General features: G+C 33.0%; 2 protein-coding genes across 6 annotated transcripts; one reads left to right on the top strand and one right to left on the bottom strand.

Moving 5' to 3' along the window:
• Nucleotides 1-915: 915 nt before the first annotated feature.
• LOC105113452 (uncharacterized) lies at nucleotides 916-4,209 on the bottom strand. Of its 4 annotated transcripts, none has more exons than XM_011009629.1 (4): nucleotides 4,112-4,209; nucleotides 3,448-4,006; nucleotides 1,807-2,908; nucleotides 916-1,475 (listed from the first exon to the last, which is right to left on the bottom strand). In XM_011009629.1, the coding sequence occupies exons 2-4, from the start codon at nucleotides 3,893-3,895 to the stop codon at nucleotides 1,274-1,276; spliced, it is 1,752 nt and encodes a 583-aa protein (XP_011007931.1). In that variant the 5' UTR covers nucleotides 3,896-4,006; nucleotides 4,112-4,209; the 3' UTR covers nucleotides 916-1,273. The 4 variants fall into 4 exon arrangements, with proteins under 4 accessions (XP_011007931.1, XP_011007930.1, XP_011007929.1 ...); XM_011009628.1 differs by having other exon boundaries at nucleotides 3,448-4,000; XM_011009627.1 differs by having other exon boundaries at nucleotides 3,448-3,976.
• Nucleotides 4,210-10,117: 5,908 nt separating this feature from the next.
• Nucleotides 10,118-15,226, top strand: GLA1 (Folylpolyglutamate synthetase family protein). 2 transcript variants are annotated; one of them, XM_011009625.1, is made up of 10 exons: nucleotides 10,118-10,510; nucleotides 10,697-10,794; nucleotides 10,934-11,084; nucleotides 11,517-11,579; nucleotides 11,821-11,982; nucleotides 12,981-13,172; nucleotides 13,335-13,434; nucleotides 13,864-13,995; nucleotides 14,215-14,346; nucleotides 14,775-15,226. In XM_011009625.1, exons 1-10 carry the CDS (start codon nucleotides 10,241-10,243, stop codon nucleotides 15,095-15,097), a joined length of 1,623 nt encoding a protein of 540 aa, XP_011007927.1. In that variant the 5' UTR covers nucleotides 10,118-10,240; the 3' UTR covers nucleotides 15,098-15,226. The 2 variants fall into 2 exon arrangements, with proteins under 2 accessions (XP_011007927.1, XP_011007928.1); XM_011009626.1 differs by having other exon boundaries at nucleotides 10,327-10,510; nucleotides 10,657-10,794.
• The last annotated feature ends 6,913 nt before the right edge of the window (nucleotides 15,227-22,139 follow it).

Raw genomic sequence — 22,139 nt, 5'->3', positions numbered from 1 at the left:
GATCGAGTTGCCACTCGGGCATTCTCCCATACTCTGACTTGTAAGCTCGTCTGGGCTGAAATTGCTCTCAAACTATTTTGAACATTTATCTAATGAAATTCAATTTACCCTGTCAAAACCATGAAAGACTTCATCATGTCAATTTTAGGACTTTTTATATATTAAATTTTTTTTTATCAGAAACAACTTTTTTTTTAAAATCTAAAATAACATCGGTCCCAGACCAGGTCTGAGAAACCATGGAGTCACCATGAATATCATTTTCCTGATCCAAAGCATCTTCTTCTAACAAAACAATATCTACTCTCAGTAAGGATACCTAACGTATTGTCCCTTTCCAATTCTTCTAGCCGCCCGTCTATGACATGATTGATGGGCTGATCCATGATCCATAATCCAAAGAGTGGAAATCGCCATGTGTGATCACTGGAATGCAATCTCTCATGCTATATCAGTTATCAAAGCACAGGGATACATAATTATAAGACAGTCCTTTGATTAGGATTGCTAGAATTCTTGCTTAAAACTTTCTTAAGCTTTTCTTGCCCTCGCCAGACCAAGTGTAGCATATTATTTTCATGTTGAGTGGAAACGAACTTACACCTTGTAAAGTTGCCCATCTTGGTTTTGAGCAATTTATTTTCAAGTCTGGAAGGCTTTGATGGTCTCTAAATTTTAAAACCAACATGATACAGTCCTTGTAAGCATAGCGGAGCCTTGCTCTACTGTCGCAGAACTTAGCATAGACAGTTTTGATTTTAAAAGCATAAGAACTGAGCAGCTTCACCAGAATTTTCGCCCCCTTTTTTCTTCACATATATACCCCAAAAAAGGGGCTGCATCGAATGATTGGAGATGCTTGAAAGAGAAGACAATTGGCCATCATCCCCACCAAACATTTGGAAACTCCCTCAATAACTGAAGTAACACTTGTATCATCTCATATCATCAAAGAGGAATGAAAGTTCATGGAGAATTACAAACACTGATGAGAAATGCAACAAGATGATACCTAAATACTCTCCTATACAAGTCTGACGGCTCAAACCTAATTAATTAGGACTAAATATGAACATAAATTAGCAAAAGATGGAAGAAGTGGATGTTCCGCTAATACATGCAAACCTATAGTGGCACGGTGATAGAATCTATTTATGCTTACAAGTTATACACTTCACAAAAACCAAAAGGATTAACCTGCTAGCAGAGGATGGGGAAACAACAAAATACCATTCTAGGTTTATCATCTATGTGAGTTCTGTTTCTACCTGTTTCACTGACTCGCCTGGTCTTGAGGGAGGAAAAGAGGATCCTCTTTGTTTTTGTAGATCTGAAACAATTGTTTAGAGTAGTGAGTAGCCAATTTCCGGCACAGTGTAACACCTTTCGAGTTGTATGATTGCAGCTCCAGGACAGATTTCTTTAGATCACCAGAGGGATCTCCATCAATGAGAAACTCAGCTAACTTACTGCCCCTGTAAGATTTCTCAAAAGGATTAGCAGAATGATCAAAATTTCAAGGAACTTTTAATAATGCATCCTAAGGAAACATTGAATCTGAGTGCTTATATATATATTGAGTTTTTATTAGCTCATTGAGACCAAAGGGAGAAGAAAAAGGCAAAGGGGAAATTTTTTAAATAGTCAATGAATAAGCAAAACTTGCAGAATTCTTGAAATATTGAAGAAGATGCTATGACTTGATATGTGCATGGGCTTATATATAAATCAAGTGGAAAGACTTTCATAAGTGAGTCTTTTAAACTGCAGTTGGCCGATATAAAAAAGAAGAATCTAAATTTATACCTGGGAGCATCAAATTTGCTAAATCCTCGACCATTGTCATGCAATGTTTCCTTGTTAAGTTTTTCCTCATCACTTTGCTGCCGATAGAGAGCACACACAGCTTTCATACACAGTTCAGGATCTTTGCCAAAGTCTGAGAGCATATCTCCCTCAAACTCCCACTTGAACTTGTGATCCTTGCTCCTTTGAAATCTAGACAAAATCATCCCAAAGTCGGGGTCTTCATCTGATCCATCATCTGACAGGCCAAAAGCATCATTTCCATCATTTGGTTTCTCTTCTGACTCACTTGAAGTATCATCAGCATCAGATGCATAGGTGTCATCACTCACAATAAATCCATCCAAGCTCCCACCTTCACTGTCTGATCCAGCATCATCAGATTCACTATCTTCAACATCATCAGTTGTAGGAATTCCTCGATGGTAGTTGGTTTCAGAGGTGTTACTTGGAGAGATACTTGCCTTAACTTTTCCTTCATCATTCCTCAATGTTGCTAAACGCCGCCTTGAACGAGTTACAGGACCTTTAACATCATCGCTCTTGGGAGTCACCCTATCTATGCTTACTACATGAGGAATTGATTCCTGAAGATGCAACCTCTTTAGTTTAGATATTGGAACATTGTCATCTACATCACTCTCAGTATCACTAGCAATAACATTAGCAGCTCTTTTTCTTTTGGGAGTCGAAACATGTGGAACATTATCATAGACAGCATCCATATATTCTTTGCGAATCTGGTTGCAAACTGCCCCCTTTAAAATGATCTCTGAAATCTTTTGGTTTTTACTATCTGGAGTTCTCTCTAGTGGATGATCCATTGAAATGCAAACCTTTCCATTTCCCTGACCATCAGAAGTAAACGTTTGTATACCACGGGTATCAAATTCATCATCACTGTCACCAATGTTGATAACATTTGGAGCAGCACGACAAACATAACCTGGGGTTGATGGGGCTATCTTTTTGCTTGGGCTTTTGCCTTCTTCAAATGATAAACTCTTTCTAACTTGTCCACCACATTTCCCTTCAGAGTCTAAATAGATACTTGGTTTTCCACAAACAGTGTGGCTACGCATAATGTCATTGAAAGGTGTGCCTAACTCAACAAAAAAAAAGTTCAGTCAAGGAAATAAATAAACAAAAAAAGTAAATAAAGCAGCTTTTCCTATTTAATCAAGGAAAAGAACAGCATTGTTTTCTTTTTCCAGAAAAGAAAGGCTGTATTCTGGTATGCAAATGAAAAACTTCACTATAAGAAATAAGTTGATACAACCTTTGGGAGTGACAGAATAAAAATGAAACTGAATCAAGAATTCTATGATAAACCTAGGAAATTGATCTGCAGGAACACAGTCTCGTCCTTTGTCATAAACAATTCTAACAATGGAAATGGGACCGTGCCCTTTTAGAAACTCTCATAAGAAGGATCAAATCACAGCCAGATTGCATATACGATCAAGAGTTAATTCCTCCAAAACATTGCCAAATATATAGATAAAAGACTCAAAAGATCTGGATTTTATCTAAGATAATTAAATTCACCAACAAGAAAATCTAGCATATTAATTCCATCAGCCTGGATAATACATACTCTCGATGTTCAAATCAACAATGCTAATGTATAAAAGCTTTTACCTGGAGTATTGCAAGTAGCATCTGCACCATCTTCACCTCGCTTCCCACCTTTCAATACCATACCACCATTCAGCTTCAAAGTATACAACTCCAATTCCTTGTACTTTTCCTTCCAAACTTCAACTTCTATTGCAGCGCTTTTCTTCTCGTATTCCAAAACTTTGTTCTCAATCATTAACTGCGCCATCTTATCTTCCTCTTCCTCCGCAGTCAAATCAACCACACCATCCACCTCTTTAACTTCACCAATCTTTGCCCTCAAACCGTTTACTTCATTTGCAAGACTATTTTTTTCCTCTCCAAGTTCCTTAAGCTTAGCTTCAAGTTCATGATACTCGATGCTTTTCTTTTGAATCTCCCATTCTAATTCTACTATCCTCTTCTCAAATTCACCACACTTACAACTCTTCAAGACTTTGATTTCCACTTCCTCTGCCCTCACTTCCATGTCTAAAAACAAGAATCCAACAATCAAAACTCAGATGCAAGATTGCACCTTACCAATTACCTCAATAAGCCCATTCAAATCCTGCGTTCAAAATTATCACACACCCTAAAACTAACAACAATGAATGAAATTTCTAAAAAAGAAAAAATTTTATTACCAAAAACCAAATGACAAAGGTATTTAAAGAAAGCCCCAAGAAGAAATAAATCAACTTACCATAAAAGTTGGTAGTTAATAATTAGAAAGCTTGAGTCGTAGTTTGCCTCTTTCTACCTCTAGGGCTTTTCTTGATTTCATAGATGTTTAGAGAGTGGAAACTGGAAAGTGAATTATAACTGAGCAGCTTGGTGACGTTAGGGAATCTTACTAGATACGCCACGTGTACAATACACCAGTCAAAATACTATTTCGAAGACGGTCAACAGATAAAATACCTGTGCAGACACGTGGGTCAAAATTCCATCGTTTGGACAGATGGACCTTTTATTTTTTAGCATTTTTTTGAGTTGGGATGGAGAAGCATATTTTATAAATATATAATTGTTTTTTTAAAAAAATATATGAAAATAATTTTTTTATTTATTAAAGTTTATTTTTAATATCAATATATAAAAAAATCTAAAAATATAGAAAAATCCAAAATTTTATAAAACGTGAATTGTAGTTGCAATATGTAATATGATCAGTTTAAGAAAAATTAAATTTATGGTATGATGGCTTAGTTTAATTTATGCTATAAAATGTAATCGGGTATATAATATAACTATTATTATAGATATATAATCTTGTAACATATTTTTTTTTTGTATTTTTAAAATTCAAAAAATAGAAAATCATGAAAGAAAACTTAAATGGGTAAAGGAAGTTAGGGACGTGGAGTTTTTTTTTTTGGAAAATAAGTATGCCCGGCAATGCTATTTTTTTTAATTAAAAAAATCGACCAGTGCAAGTTCCGTGATAGATTTCGATGGTTAGCTGGAAATCTTACGGAATGATTGATTAGAAACTAATAATTATATAAGGGCAAAATCAACTCAACTAAGTATACAAGGACGTTCACTAAACTATTAACCATATTTTAGCCCTTATAGTTTAGTAGGTATTTCATTTTCATTAATAGTGTCACAGGGGAGCGATGTACTCTCGTGATGATGAAGGCTCTTATCATATCTTTTAATAAGGAGTATTATGTATTGAAAAATTACTATTAATTTTTAGAAATCGTCATCTAATATTATGGTTATTAGAAATTTATGATCTATGAGAATCTGAGTAAGGGACTGATTATGCAAGGGGAAGACACATCATCCCCAGTGTACTCTACCTAAGATAAGCTACATTGTTATTTGATTGTTTTTATGTTAAATTTCTATTTATTGGTCTTATCTAAGACTCAAGGCGGATTTTACTTCATGAGAGAGTTTCTACCTTATCGGATTAAATTTTAATCGTTCTAAAGTCTAAATTTTAGTATCACATTTATTTACACTTTGTATTTTTAATACCTGAGGATATACTTTATCATGTAATTTTACACCCATAAATATTAAAGTCTATATCTAGATCCTAGAGAAAATTAGAATTTTTTTTTTGATATTTTGGCTAAACCCTAATGGGTGATCATAAACTGGTTATGATATCCATTTTCGAGTTTTTAAAACATGAGAAATATGTAATTTTTTTTTTTAATGAAAACATGCTAGAAAAATTTTAGGATTTGACCGTATGCATGAAAATAATTTTTTAAAAAAAAATACAAATTGATTTAAAAGATTTTTTTGATTTTTTTTGAAATATTTTGGAGAAAATGGGTATTTTAATACTAGATTTATATTTTACAGTGTAAATATACAAACCAATATTATGAAAAATTAGTAGAAAAATATTTAAGAAAATCACAAATTTTTTTAAAGGATTTTTTATTTTTTTTGGAATTTTTTTCAAAAAAATATATAATATAATATTATATATATTAAATAAATATTATTAAAACATGTGGACTGGGTCGGCCTAGCTAACTAGGCCGAGCTTAGCCCCAGAAGAGGCGGGCCAATATCAGCCCAAAATGGTTGGGCTGATATTGGCTCAAAATTTTAGTTTTTTGTTTTTTTTTTTTTTTGGGGGGGGGGGCGGGGCCAGGCCAGACCAGCTGATTAGGCTAGGCCAGAATTGGCTCGACCCCAATTCTGTTTTAATTATTTGCAGAAATGTGAACATTTACTATTTACGTTCTACATGCAACAAAATGGTTGTAAAAGCAGATGGGTGGAGGAAGGTGACCTTACGGAGAAGAAGGAGTCGTTGTCACTGGCTTGACGTGAAGTTGGCGGAGGTTTTGGTGGAGCACACGGTGGCGGTGTTGGTTGCTTGTGATAGAGGAAGAAAGAAGAAGAAGCAGAAAAAGGAAATCTGCAACAGAGGGAGGTAGGACCTCACGTTGGCTCTCGATGGTCGGTAAGTGGTCTCCTATGGCGGAGCTGGTGGTGGATAGGTTGTTGGTGACTGAAACGGCGGAGAGAGAAAGCAAGAGAAAAAATTGCAGAGAGGCTGGTTTTAGGTCGACTTTGGACCAAATTTTCTCTTTCCTCAGGCCATCAAATCCATCTTTATTTATAGGCGGTGGAAGAGGGCAATCTTGTCTACTCTAAAGAAAAATTTTAGCCCTTGATTCAAATGAAAGGGATCCTAACAATTGACTCAAAGTAGGCATGATACACTGTCAAATTGTCAAATTTATAGCTGCAGGCTGCCTGAATTGGCCTCTTTGGGGTGGTGCCACATCCGTTTATTTGCCAGTGAGCTGGTGCCGACCATCCCTGGATGTAGAGGGATTTCTGATGATCAGTTTCGTGCAAGTTTTGGTAAATTTGGTAGACGTTAAGTGCATTAAATGCACCTGCAAAGAGGATGACCGAACTAGTTTTTTCAGAAAAATAAAAAAATAATGAATAGTGACTAGACGACGCGTCGTCTGGTTCTTTTTTTTTTCCAAAACGTTGCTATTATGGGTTGAATTAAGGATTTGAACTAATTTTCAATTTAGTCCTCCAACTTTTAATTTCTTTCAATTGAACCCCTAATTGACTCTAAACTTTGGATTTAATGCAATTAAGCCCCCGCTGAATTTCAATTGGAACCCCGAAGTTAGACACCTTTTACAATATGGTCCTTGGTCTCGGATTTTGTCAATTTAACCTGTAATTGACCCCAAAACTTCAATTTTCTTGCAATTTGGCCTCTAATTTCAATCAATTAACTTGGTAAAAATTAAATTTGGTTTCTTAAAATTTTAATATTCTCAATTAAGCCCAAATTAGACTCCCAAACTTAATTTTTCACCAATTAAGCCCTAAATAAAATTAATTTGACCCATTTAAAGTATAATTAAGTCTTTGCACTTAATTAAATTCTTTGATTGGACCCAAATTAATTCTTAAACATAATTAAAATTTAATTTGACCCATTTAAAGTATAATTAAGTCCTTGCACTTAATTAAATCCTTTGATTGAACCCAAATTAATTCTTAAACATAATTAAAATTTAATTTGGCCTATGATTAAATCAAATTGGCCTATTAAAAATTTAATTATGTCATTAGACTTAATTTATAGGTGAATTTATCCAATAATCATTTAATTTGACCTTGAATTTGTATTTTTTATCTGTTCTTGGGTATAACAAAGTACAATTAAGCCTTGAATTTCCTCCAAAAATTGTAGCTTGATTTTCCGGCCTGCTTTTTCCATGTTGCCAGCCATTATTTTATTTTTTTATTTTTATTTTGAAAACAAAAATTTAAAGAATAACCCAGAATTGGGTTATGACAAACAGTACCATACTAATTAATTCCTATGTTGTTTCATGCTGCAAAGTCTTAAACGGTAGTGTTTTTTTTTTTCTTGTGAAGAGAAGCAGAATATAATCCAATGTGGCTACTGGTAACATAAGTTATTATGATGTTTTTTAATCCAATCCCTAGTTTTCAATTCCTTTAATCAAACCTATTATCTTTTAAAAGTTTAAAATTGGTTTTTAATTGACCTGATAAATTCTTGAAACATTAAATCAGGTCCTTCAAATTAGACTTGTAAACTCAAGTTAGAATCCTTCTTGCAGTAGGATTCTCTACTTTCATGCTAGACATTCAAACATGAATATCTTGAACTTCTGATATCGAAATTAAGCGATTCAAAAATCTAAATTCATTTACACGTATAGGTTTACAACTTTCATGGGGATTTAAAGTGAGATAAAATTAATTTGAAAAATAGAATCTGGTCACAATCTACTTGGTCACAAAGATCTCCTGATCTAATTCAGAAATTAACAATGTTAAGCATTCAAATCTGACTAAGAGTCTAATATAAGAATAGTACGCCCTAGAACCTAATAAAGGTGCATATCAATTCTTTAACATGTCATGAACAACAGAATATAATTAAGATGGTTAGATATTGCATGAAACTAAGTCAGAATCAAAATCTAAATTGGAACAAAATTCGTATTATAAGTAGAATTGCGACAATAGCAGAATGAGTTTTGTTAGTGCAAATTTTGAGTGATTTATCTAAACTTAAAGACCAGATAAAGAAGAGACAAGTTTAGCATCTCGAAGACTCCTAATTAATCTAATAATACAAATGATTTCGACAACGAAGGGGAATTATAAAGAGTGCAGAAAACAGCTGAAACAGAGTTCGAAAAATATTTTTTTCTTCTCTATTTTTGTCAATTTTCCAGCAACTATGAGCTAAAATCTTGCATTCGGTTTAAAAGAAGTACACATCATCTCCAACATGTAAGGCCCAAAAATGAGTAACAACAACTATGAATTAAATGAAACAACGAAATCACGATCACAACTATTGTTACTCAGTTTTTAGCCCCACATAATGGAGATGGTGTGGATCTCTCTTGAACTAAATGCAGAAGTTTAGTTCATGGTTATTGAAAAATTAACAAAAGCAGAAAAGAAAGAAATGTTTTTTCGAACTCTATTTCAACTATCTTCTACTCTTTGTATCCTCCCCCTTTGCTGCCTAAATCATCAGGATTTTTAGGCTAATTAGGAGTTTTCATAATGCTAAATCCATTCCTTCTTTATCTGGTCTTTAATGTTGAATAAATCCCTCAAAATTGCACTAAAAACTAATTCTGCTGTTGTCATAATTTTTTTGTAATATCAACTTTGTTCCAACTTATATTTTGATTCTGACTTGATTTTGTGCAATATCCAACGCTGTCATTCATGACATGTTAACTGATTAATTTGCACCTTTATTGGGTCTTAAGGCTCATTGTTTTTAGGTTAAACTCTTAGTTATGTTGGGATGCTCGATATTATCAATTTTTAAATCAGATCAGGAGACTTTTTTTCTACCAACCAAATTACAGCAAGATTCTGTTCTTTAAAATGATTTTATCTAACATTAAATCCTTCATGAAAGTTATAGTCATATACTTGTAAATGAATTTGGGTTTTTGAATCGTCTGATTTTGATATTTGAAGCTCAAGATATTCTAGTTTGAATATCTAGCATAAAAGCATAGAATCTTGCCGTGAGAAGAATTCTAGTCCGAGTCTTTGCTAGGTGTTGACTTTTTTTTTTCACAAAACAAAAACCTCAACATCATTTTTTCGCTCCGAAAAGGTTCGCCACAACGCCGTGCTTGTGTAAGGGTGTGACAACAACCACCGAGGTCAGCCGCACATTCCACCAAAAGTAGCTTATATTCTGCCACGTGGGAGGCACGCATCAACAACTTTCTCGTTTTTATATTTGTACAAAACTGAAAATGCCATTAAAATTATATAACAACAACAAATAAACTATGATAAAATTACAACTAAACTCATAAAAGCAAAGAAAAAAAGAAGACATATTGAGACTTTTTTTTTGGGAACTATAATTAAAAAAATAAAAAAACTCAAAAAAAATCCAAATCCATTAAATTGTAATCTTTATGTTTTTTTTTGGAACTATAATTAAAAAAATAAAAAAACTAAAAAAATAATCCAAATCCATTAAATTGTAATCTTTATGTGGGATCGAATGGCAGTTGCCATTAATCTAATTAATCATGTGTATTCTTAATTTTTTTCCTTTAATATTTAACATTAACTCAAAGGGTTAATACTGCAAAATCTAATAATACTATAGAAACTCAAGTGAAGCGTTTCTCTGTAAATATGTCCTAAGACACGCTTTATCCTATTTTTAATACTCATATGACAGTACAATAATAATTCAATAATTAAAATTCCGAAACAACATTAAAAACTTTCGACTGACTCTACTTCCCCTTACATTTTCCCGAGAAACAAACAGAAAAAGTACAAAAAGATGAGGTTTTTGCCACTTCTCAACCAAACCACAAGACGAAACCATCCAAAAAAGCCCGTAATCCATTCTCTCACTAAGACAAGATTCTTCTTTTCTAAATACACAGAGGAACCAGAGCCAGAAGAGTTCATTGATTACTTGGATTCTCTTAAAAACTATGAGAAATTAGGTGTGCCTAAGGATGCTGGCACTGATTCAGATGATGGACTCGATCTGGGTCGGATGCGGAGGCTCATGGACCGGCTTGGTAACCCACAATCCAAATTCAAGGTCCAAGCTTTTATCTTTTTTTCTTTCTGGGTTTCTTTCTTTCAATGGTGCTATTCAAGGTGTTGCTTTCTCTTAGGCATTGAATGCGCTTAGCATGGAACTTGTTGAATGATTGTTTTTCTTATCTGGCTTTGCTATTAAGATAGTGTATTGAGCGTGATTAGTGCGAAACTGGATTATTTACAGGCAGTGCATATTGCTGGGACAAAAGGGAAAGGATCAACAGCTGCATATCTGTCAAATATTTTGAGGGCAGAAGGCTATTCTGTTGGTTGTTATACTAGGTATGTTTGTGACTTATTTTATGATTTGGTTATCATGTTAAAAAAATTACTACCAATCATGTACTGGTTATTGTTGTTTTAGATTTTCAACGTTCATTTTGTTTTTGATGGAGAGTTTTTTTTCTGTTTTTTTGAGCAGTCCACATATGATGAGTATAAGGGAAAGGATTTCATTAGGACAATCAGGCAATCCTGTGTCAACAAAGACTTTGAACAAACTGTTTCACATGATCAAACCAAAACTTGATGAGGCGATTCAATTAGAAAATGGGTCTCTGACGCATTTTGAGGTATTGAGTTGACTATAGCATTCGGATTTGAAAGGCCCTTCTCTTTTAATTTCCTTGCCTTTCTAGTCTCTTGTTGATGATTCTTTTTTATGCTTTGTGTAACCCTGTTCTGTTTCTTCATTAATGATTTTTTTTTTGTTTCAACTATTACAGCTATATTTCGTAGTTAGGTTGTCAGAATGGTATATATTCCTCTCTGTTTAAAGTTTTGTATTTGACATTTGATCTTGCAACATTGATCAAATCTTGGGTGGAAATTGCACAGGATGTGTGTGGACCTTGCTTATTCATAATTCCTTCCATCGTTGATTTGAATGTTACCTTATTTTTCATGAAATCTCTGTGTATTAATCCTTGCCTTTTGTATGCTTGTAAGTTTTCTCTCTAAATTATAGTTTCCCATTTTTGGCACTCAACAATGAAACTTTTCAGGTCCTCACTGCTACAGCATTCACCTTAATGGCAGAAGAGAAAGTTGACATTGCAGTCATTGAGGTTATTTCATTTTTTTTCCTTCCAGTCTGTACTTGGTTTGTTCCAATAAATTTTTATGCATATTTTTTGTTAATGTTTGGCACTGTGATATTTGCTTTTCATGTGCTAAATATGTGCATATATGATGTTTTCTATTTAATATATTTTGAGTTGGTAACTAACTGTCTTGTTTCTTCTCATAGAAAAACTAATTTAGGGCTATACTAAAAATATTGTATTTATCTAACTTTCAATGTAACAGGCTGGGCTAGGGGGTGCAAGAGATGCAACAAATATCCTTTGTAGTTCTGAACTCGCTGCTTCTGTTATAACAACAATTGGCGAGGAGCATTTGGCAGCACTTGGTGGTTCTTTGGAAAGCATTGCTGTGGCAAAGTCAGGAATCATTAAGTATGGTCGCCCAGTTAGGTGATTCTCCCTTAATTATTCGTTTTCTATTATTTTTATCTTTTCATGCTTATATGAACTGCATTCTTAGAAAATAACTGAAGTCATCTACTCTGCAATTCCACTGGATTCTATCTTTGCTGTCACCACCAAAGTTACCCTTCTCTGCAATATCTGTGCTTCTGTGTCTGTATTTCATAAGGCCTTGATTTAATCACACAGTATGTCCTGTTTGGATTGATGTTAGTAAAATTTGATTGGAAAATAGCAGCCATTGCTGCCCTTGAAGTAGATTGTTAACCATTTTTGCTGTTGTGCAAATGAGATTGATACTTCCCTGGAGCTGGCTTTACTTGCTTTTCTTTGTGGTATTATAATTATTTTCCACAGCTAAAATTTTTTCCATGTACTTCTTTAGTGAGTTTTTAGTGGTGAAGATTTAATTAGTGAAAACTTGTTCAGAACAAATAATTCAAACCCCATATATCACTCTATTCTTTTTTTTTTTTTTTTTTTTTGGATTGAAGAAGAAAGTATTATTAGAGAAAATAGAATGGATGAACAAGATATCCTCCAAATGAAATAGAAAAAGAATCAACACTTGAGATAAATGAGTGCCCCAGGACCTCTGGATATCAATATGAAAAACCTCCCTAGAAACCAGGCGTTACACAACAAAGAAGAAATAAATGTTATCCTATCACACAACAATTGGCTTGAGGAGAAGTGATCCTTGAAGATTCTACCCCTCCATCCAAACATATGCACGCAATGAGCACGTCACATGGTATTAAAGTGAATGGAGTAGTACAGGCATGTTAGCACAACTAGAATTTAGCTGTATTTTTTACATCTGTAAGAGTAGTTGTGCAGAATTGATGTTGCGTCCTGCAGTTTTCCCACTTAATGATGTAGCAATCCATTTGTTTGTTGCATAGCCATGAGTACTGAAGTTTTTCCAAATACATTGGTGTTTTTCCATCATTCACACTTCTAAGTGATTTAAATTCTCAGGTGGTTCTAGGTGGTCCTTTTCTTTCACATGTTGATCGTATACTACGTGATAAAGCATCAGTGATGTGTTCTCCTGTGGTGTCAGCATCTGATGCTGGAATCAGAACTTCCATTAAAGGCCTCATCATACTCGATGGTAGACCTTGCCAATTGAGTGATATAATGATACAAGTTGAGAGGGATTTTCCACTGGTATTCCTATGAAGCATTAGTCTCTGCTTAGTTTGAACCTTACTACTTGCTTTTAATCATAGCAAATCAGATTTTTGAGTCTCACATTCTACAAATTAGTTTTCCATTCAAATTGGATATCGTTTCTTTTATTAATTTTTATGAACCTGTAAACCAATGCAGTCCATTGAGTTATCAGATGTGAAGCTGCGCATGCTTGGAAGGCACCAACTTCAGAATGCATCATCTGCAGCATGCGTGGCACTCTGCCTTCGTGATCAAGGTCACTTGTGTTTTTTGCTTGCTCTGTTTGGTTTTAGTGCTAAACAATATTGAACTAGGCTTAATTTTTTCGTTTGGTGGCTGTAGAATCATGTTGAGGACTAGACAATGAGTTTTTTGCAATGTGCAATATGCTTACCACTATTTTTCTATCACACATCTGTCTGCTACCCTTTCCCATTGCACTGATTCATATCTTTTTTAATCTAGGACTGTCAAAGGGAAAAATATAGCTTTTTTTGGTCCTTGATAAAATTTCCATTAGTTTTATGTTTACCATTGGTTGTTTTGGGCTTTTCTGCTCCCTATGTTAATCCTCTATTAGATGTGCTAGCTCTAACTGATTGTTTAGTGCTTGTTAAGTCAAATTTACTATTCACTAGTACCACTACTACTACTAAAAGTCATTATTTCTATTAATGTGTTTCAGGATGTCAAATTTCAGACAGATCTATTAGGGCTGGTTTGGAGAATACATTCTTGCTTGGAAGAAGTCAATTTCTAGCATCCAGAGAAGCTGAGGTGCTAGGACTACCTGGAGTGACAATACTGCTTGATGGAGGTTAATTCTCATGTTAAGCAGCTTTCAATACTTGTTATTGCTTTATGCTGCATTGTTTTTTACTTGTGATGTTCCAGATTGGTAATCATGCCTCCTATTCGCCTCCTAAATATTGTTTTGTGGTCCATTTTTCATTTTGCTGGTTGAGCGTGCTTCAAGGAGGTATTTCTCTACAGAGGTCTACTCTTCTGTTAATTGCAATTGTAAATACTCTTTCAGCTCACACTAAAGACTCTGCTAAAGCTTTGGTGGACACAGTACGGATGGCATTTCCAGATGCACGAGTGGCTCTTGTAGTTGCAATGGCAAGTGACAAAGACCATTTAGCTTTTGCGAGAGAATTTCTTTCAGGTGCTATCTCCTTTGTATTTTGAGTTTCTTTTGTACTGGCTGTCTATGATCTGTGTGGAGGTGGACAACATGAGAAAAATGAGAACGTGCTATTATAATGCAGAGAACTTAGGGATTTGTGGGGGTTACTAAATCGTGAAAAGTTCTGGATACAATTCATCCTATTAGAATGAGAACAAGTTGAGGTTATCATTGTTACAGGTTTTCTTAAATGACAAGTCATCATATATAATGAACCTAAATGGACATCTGTTTTTTTTTTTTTTTTTGAAAAAAAATAAAATTGTGGAAGGAACTATTTCTGTCTGCTATCTTAGATTCTCTATTTTGGATGACAGGTCTTAGTACATGTTCTTTAGTTGAGCGATGCTCGCAAGAGGTGGGAAATTCTTTGAAGGTCTAACTAGGATTTTGTCACACTTTTCCAGGTTTTCAATTAGAGGCTGTCTTCCTTACAGAAGCTGACATTGCTGGGGGAAAATCTCGAACAGCTTCAGCTTCCTTGTTAATAGATTGCTGGATTCAAGCTTCTGAAGAATTGGGCATTAATACTCTTCATGATGGAACGGAGAAGAACCCAGAATTGTTAGAGGAAAACAAAATCATATTAGCTACTGAGAAATCACCGGAGGTTGCCATGAGGGCTGCGAATGAGACTCTTAGAAGAAGAGCAGGTAACCGTTCTAGTGTTATTGTAGTCACAGGATCGTTGCATATTGTCTCATTACTATTAGCTTCTCTGCATAGGTAAAATTGCCTGTATTTACTTGTATTTGTTCTTAATGTTCTTAACTCTTTTTTTTTTTAATGCACAAACATTGATTATTTTTCTCTCAGAGGAAATTGATACCAGAAATTCAACTTCCTCGTCTTTGCAACCTACCCTTACTGTAAGGAGCAAGCAAATGCTTTAAAAGTCCTCACTAATCATTCTTATCACCATTACCACAAGTATTCAACAAATGGTGTATGCTTTAAGTTCCTTAGATTGCAATGCCAGTGCCAGCCCCTTGCAAGATCTTTCATTAATAAGCACCAGATGAGAAAACATAAATCCTTGTGATTTTGAGTAATTAAGGTCCCATATGTTACAGACATTCCTGCAGTATAGAGTGGGCCTGAGCACAAACAATCACAAATGTATTTGGCCAACCACCGTTATATTCATTTGTCATTTTCTTCAATGAGTTTTTGAAGCTCTAAATTTTGGTTTTTACTGGGCGAACTATGTGGGCATCTTTCATTCCACATTTACAACATCTGGTTAAAAGGGCAATGTGTAAGAGGGCATGTTCCATAATTCAGACGGAGGGAATAGGTACAGGCTCAACAACTCATGGCCCATTCTAATAAATCAACCATTCAAAAACTGCTAGAGAGAGACATAGAGAAGGTGGGTAGGCTGAATAACTTCGCCCCATTTTATTAAACCAACCATATACAAAGACAGTTCTGCTGCAGAGGTAGGTACAAGCTAGCTAGCTAGCCAAAGGGCCAGAACTATCTTGTCACTTCCGAGTTTAAAACGACAAGAAAAGAGCTAAATCTATCTGTGACAAGAAGTGTGGTGTCTGATCAATTTAAACATTATTTATTGGCATCAAACCTGCTGTACTGTGCCTTGCGGTCCTCCACTGCAACTCGTATACCCACATATTTACTGGTTTCATGTCATTTCTCACTTTTGCCATGGATGGTTTGCCTTCACCATGGTGTATCGGTGTGCTAATATTATTAATTAGATAGAGTTAAGGAAATTCTTCTTCTTCTTTAAAATCTAATAGTGAAGGTTAATTGGGAAACTTTAATTGATAGGTGGGAGATCCAAATGATGATTTTTTTAAAAAAAAATACTTGGTAGCCTCCCCTCCTAGCATCTTTCGTTGTCTATTAAATGTTGATTTTTCTTTTAGCATTTTACCCTATTTTGAAACAACAATAATAGGAGGAATTTGCCAATAAATTCCACTAGTTGATTCCCATGGTTGACTTGGCACCAATATCCTTATAGACAAAAAGGTGTCCTCCTCTCTATCACTTATTAGTTGACTCTCTCGGCCAAAGAAACCTGTTTTCGCCTCGATTGTCAAGAGGATTCATGCACACACAGACACACACAGACACGCATTTCTACTACTATTGTTAATTTTTTTTTTGAAAGGAAAAATTATTTAAAATTAGAGACGGTGAAGATCTTGACGAGCTAGAAATGCAATAATCAGTTTAGCATTTTTTTTTATCTGTGTAGTAGTAAACAGTATCATTTTAATTTTAATATTAATTTCTTGCAGGTAGGACCCTTAGTTTAACGCCTGTCTTGTACTGGACGGGGATACACCATTGCTTTCGATCATTTACTACAATAGCTTTTTAGATAGATACTAGAAGATTTCCTAAATTATAATCACAACTGAATTTAATAGAGGGTGGCAAGGGGGAGCTGCACCAAAGTTTGGCCTCCAACGGTTCTCAGCCAGGATGGGGACGTGACATAAAAATGGGGCATAGAAATCTAAATATACAATCAAGTTGGTGGGTCCCCGTTCAGGCCACCCCCGACAGCCACCCGGTAGCACAATTTCCGAGGAGCACAACCCTTGCCACCGTGGAAGGCGACGGATTTCAAGGGGTATTTTACTGTAATGATCATAGGAGTAATGCTTTGCTCATACATTTCGTGGTGCAAGTAAATGAGGTTTCAGAGAGGAATGTAAATGAAGTTGTGCTAGGTCCCATCTTATTAATTTTCCAAACTTTGTCTTTAAACTTTGTCCCATATTCCCATTCCCATTCCCATTCACATGTTACATGACATCGGAGGCTATAAATGATTATTAAGAGTCGTGTGCTTATATTATGTTATCATGAGTAGCTTTATACACACATTACGTGCAATGGAAAAGGAATAGTGATCATTGATGCATTATTTCAAGCAAATAATGTACAAGCTTTTTGTTGAAATAATTAGGAACACAAACTTCCTTACACAAAATACCTTTCGATTCCAAATCCAACTAGCTGGTTTGTAATTTTTTGTTTATAAAGATAGTTAGTTTTTGGTGAAATAGTGGTTATTTTTTCAAATGTTTTTTATTCAGAATTGTATTAAAATAATATTTTTTTTATTTTTTAAAAATTATTTTTGATATTAATACATCAAAAAAATTTAAAAATATATAAAAAATAATCTTAAATAAAAAAATTAAAATTTTAAAAAACATGATTTCAATCTTGTCACCTAAGGCTACCAATCTTTACATGGGTTTTGTATACGAGGATTCTGTTTCCTATGATGTTAGCATAATGGCTTGCTTTTCACCGGTTCTTATCAAATAAATAATTCAATTATTATATACATGAATTAACATCTTATGCATGTGTGTGAGTTAATTACCAACACTATTTATATAAAAGTTAATTTAGAAAATCTTGAATTTAATTGGATTCAATTTTTATTTAACTCCTAACTTTAGATTTTTAGCATTTTTTTTTACATTTTATTGTAGATATATGGGATTTAGTTTATGATTCATTTGTTAGTTATACACGACAAATTTTATTAATCTTTAAACTCTAGAGTTGCCACATGGGTGTTTTTGTTAACAGATTTTAGATGGAGAGTGGATGAAAGATTATGGTAAATAATAGATACAATTGGTGAAACATAGAGCATTGATCATGACCCCATAGGTGAAGCATGTGCTTTTATAGTTAACCAAAAACAATGATGTGATTTTCGCAAAAAATAAATAAATTAAATAACATCATAATTATTATAAAATTATTAAACTTTCTAATATCAAGCAATTATTCTACACGTGTATTATTATTTTTTATATAAAAATAATATCGTAAAAAAAATAAAGAGTGAATTTGACACAATAAATTCCATTTTTTAAATAAATTTAAAATAATATTGTAAAGATAAAAAAGTGACAAGGCCATCGTTTCTCTTTACAAGTCAACACTTATTGTACGAAGAAAAGCACCCATGCATAGAACATATATAACGTTGTCCAAAATGACCAGATTAAGTAGAAAAGTTGGTATTTAGTTTATAATTACACAACATTATAAGAACATGGTAATTTAATAATGATTATAAAAGGCTAGCATGTTTACTAAGTAACTATATAAATTTATATAAAATATTAAAATACAATTCTAACATGCATACTAAATATACATATAATTAATACTTAAATAAAAGTTAGTGTACGATACTTGTTGAAATTTTATTATTATAAGAATTAATTTTTTATCCTTAAGGTTTTTCATTCTTAGCATAAAATAACTAACTTTAATGAGTTTTTAAGAATTTTAATATCACTATTTTATTTAGGTGCGTCTCTAAACAACATTTTATTTAGATTCACCTTTAAATAAGTTTCAACAAATTAAGAAAATTATACTCAATTATTTGTCTACTATAATTGAACTTAATCTCTAGATGATATATATATATATGGCCTTAGTAAAACTCTAATGTTACTTGTTTTCTCTTGAAATTGATTTCTCCTTGGATTCCATCTCTAAGTTTTTAGTACATTAATAAGTTATGATATAATGTTCTCGTTCTACAAGAAAAAATTATTCAATTCAAATGTTGCTTTAAATGTATTTTTGCCTGAGTTGGGCTCAAATATAAAATTATCATCTTAAACTTTTATATTATTTGATATTTGCCATGATGTTCTTAATAATTTGCTTATTATCTTACACCTTTAAAGTGACTTCATTTTCTACTGGATAGTTTAAAAGATACTTAAACATTTATTGTACCACAATAATTTAACTGTTTGATTATAACATCTGATTATTAAATGCTTCTATCATATTAGAGTTAGTACAGATTCTTTAAAGCCATATTATTCATATGCTTAGTTTTACAATGTCAAAAACAATTTGAGGTTCTATTTTCTTAAACATTTATTGTCCAAGTCAAGATGCAAGATTTGTTGTATCTAAAATATTTATCTTTTCTTGAATTTTTTTAGTTAAACTATATATTTATTTGTTGTCTAGGTTTTCTTTGAACCTATCATGCCAAACAGGTTATATTAAAACAGGTTATATTAGATCAATCTCTTTATAATTTTTCTTTTTACTAGAAAAGTATTAGTAATATTTTAATATTTTTCGACCAACAGCGCAATGGAAGCAGCAATTTATTCTATACTATGTTTCCACTGTTTCCACATGCTTAGGAACTTAAAGTTTAGATTAGTAGGGCTTTTTTTTTTTTTTTTTAATTATAACAGAGAGGTTTTGAATTCGAGATTTCTTAAAGAGAAGGGAGATACAAACCCCAGTTAGCTACAATTCATTGACATTTACAATAGTACTTGCTCACAATTTTTACCACATTACGAGGCCAAAAGGAAAACAGAAAGTTGTAGATTAGAGCTAACACCATCGATCAGCACATCCAAAAAGATCACAGCCGCTATAGGGAAACATATTGGATTCAAAGCTTTGAACCGCACAACTAGCTAGCTAGACTAAATTCAACATACAAAAATAAAACAAATAGGAAAACAAAATTCTCTTTTTTTTTTTTATTATTTGTACAAAAATGAAAATGCTGAATAAACAATAATTAATTAAACTATTCATTGCAAAATGCAATTACTATACGGTTACTCGATCAAAGGTTAGATTAGATTTTTAACTTTTAAAGTCAATATAATAATTACACTGTTATAAAAAAAATTAAAAAATATTATTACTCCAAACAGATAAAAAACGGCAAATTAACCTCGAAACCCTAATGCAAGCTCATTTAATATTGCAGCGAAGAGTAATTCCACTGTTATAATCAAAGGTGGTCCAAAACATATCGACAGTAGTTAACATGGTTCACCATTCATTTGCTTCAAGCCTTTGATCAGTACGTTAAATGATGACTTAAACTAGCTAGCATCTCCTTTTGGGATAAGATTCCTGTTGAAGGATATAAGGTCAGTGATGTACAGAGGTCACTGCATCTGCATGCCTTGATTTCATGCATAACAACGGCTCCTCAAAGAATCTCTCTGACATCGGAAAACCGAACCTTGGGTTTTAGACTGTTCATAAAAAAGCACCAGCAGCAGAATAGCTACGTAACAAGAATCTACACAGTAACATAATTTTCACGGTTGTTATAGCTTCTGGTTCAGCCAACGAAATCCCATCTGCACTAGATCTCCATCTAGAGACTAGAGAGAGAAACAGATAGACAGAGAGAAGGGTTTTGGTTGTTGAGGATGGTAAATGTTGAGAATTGATGGGTTAGAGAAAATGTTTGTATCTACTCGGAAGAAATATTAATTGATTGTGATGACACAAGTTCATGAATGATAAAGACACGTTTACCTTTAAATGAAACCGCAATCCCATACTGAATTTGCATTTACTCCTCCCCTACAATCTCTGCCATATCGTATGTGACCCCTCCTCAATCACAGAGAAACATCTTCTTCTTCTTTTCTTTTTATTGTCTATGATCTTCGGATCAGTTTTTATACATTAATATCTAATTTAATTAATACTTAAAAGAACATATAAAATTGATTTTTACCGATGAAATACTCTTATGTCAACGATTAAGCTATGTATTTTTATCTATATATAGATCATGTATAGATTTCTTGATGGAAACCTGTAAACAGCAAGTTTCTTGTCAAAAATGTAATGTCTGTCGGTAATTTAACCAGTAAAATTACTTATTGATAAATACATTGACATAATATTTACTTAAAAGAAATATTTAAGGATCCTTTTTTAGTTGATTAATCCATCAATAAATATTATCAATAAATCAATGACAAAATACATGTTAGTAAACATGTTAGTAATGCATTATGTGCCGCTAATGATCAAATCATTAATCAAATCATTAAATAATAATAATAATAATAATAATAATGATGTCAATGAATTTATCTGTTTATATCAAAATAGTTCATAATTAATTCCATATAATTATTTTCTTAATAAATGTAAAAACCCACCATTAAATCTTCCAAGAATATATTGTACATAAAAAAAATTAAAAAAAAAACTATATAATATATTTCGTATATCGATAAAGAAAATCATATCAATATCATAGTAGGCACGGAGATGCCGTGTCTGCGCATTGAAAGCTAAGTCTCCATCTTTGTAATATATCAAATATTTTCAGCAGACAAGTTGCCGGCTTTTATTCAGCACTCGTCTTCATCATCGTCTTCTCCTCTCATTTATTTCTTGTTCTTATTTCTTTTAACAAGTTCATACTTATGTTCACATTGTCGTGTTTAGAAAACGTTGTTGATAATATTAAAGCTAGAGCCAACCAAACATGTTTTTTTGGTAGAATTCATTGAAACAATCGTTTGAGTTTTGTAGTTTCCATCGCCTCCATATCATGGCAGTCAAGCTATTTACAATTTTTTTTTTATCTCTTTCCTGAGCAATGATAATTTTACTAAAAATAATTTTTCCAACTACTTGCACCATAAATAGAATTATTATTATTATTAACATTTATTAAAAGACATTTACATTTCAATGTAGTAAACGAAAGATTGAAATGCGGTATAAGAACTTGCACCATAAATAGAATTATTATTATTATTAACATTTATTAAAAGACATTTACATTTCAATGTAGTAAACGAAAGATTGAAATGCGGTATAAGAACTTGCACCATAAATAGAATTATTATTATTATTAACATTTATTAAAAGACATTTACATTTCAATGTGGTAAACGAAAGATTGAAATGCGGTATTTCTTATATTGGCTGACAAGATTTTTATTTTT

The sequence above is a fragment of the Populus euphratica genome, unplaced genomic scaffold, assembly GCF_000495115.2.
Source record: "Populus euphratica unplaced genomic scaffold, PopEup_1.0 scaffold421.1, whole genome shotgun sequence".
In the NCBI taxonomy this organism is placed as follows: domain Eukaryota; kingdom Viridiplantae; phylum Streptophyta; class Magnoliopsida; order Malpighiales; family Salicaceae; genus Populus; species Populus euphratica.
This window is presented reverse-complemented; position numbering and strand designations above follow the sequence as displayed.

Excerpts from the sequence above, each read along its gene's own strand:
- LOC105113452 (XM_011009629.1), bottom strand. The coding sequence starts at position 3,895 with ATGGAAGTGAGGGCAGAGGAAGTGGAAATCAAAGTCTTGAAGAGTTGT. Across the intron at positions 2,909-3,447 it reads TGCTACTTGCAATACTCCAG|GCACACCTTTCAATGACATT; the intron begins GTAAAAGCTTTT and ends TTGTTGAGTTAG. Across the intron at positions 1,476-1,806 it reads AGCAAATTTGATGCTCCCAG|GGGCAGTAAGTTAGCTGAGT; the intron begins GTATAAATTTAG and ends GAAATCTTACAG.
- GLA1 (XM_011009625.1), top strand. The coding sequence starts at position 10,241 with ATGAGGTTTTTGCCACTTCTCAACCAAACCACAAGACGAAACCATCCA. Across the intron at positions 10,795-10,933 it reads TCTGTTGGTTGTTATACTAG|TCCACATATGATGAGTATAA; the intron begins GTATGTTTGTGA and ends TTTTTTGAGCAG. Across the intron at positions 13,173-13,334 it reads TTGAGAGGGATTTTCCACTG|TCCATTGAGTTATCAGATGT; the intron begins GTATTCCTATGA and ends AAACCAATGCAG.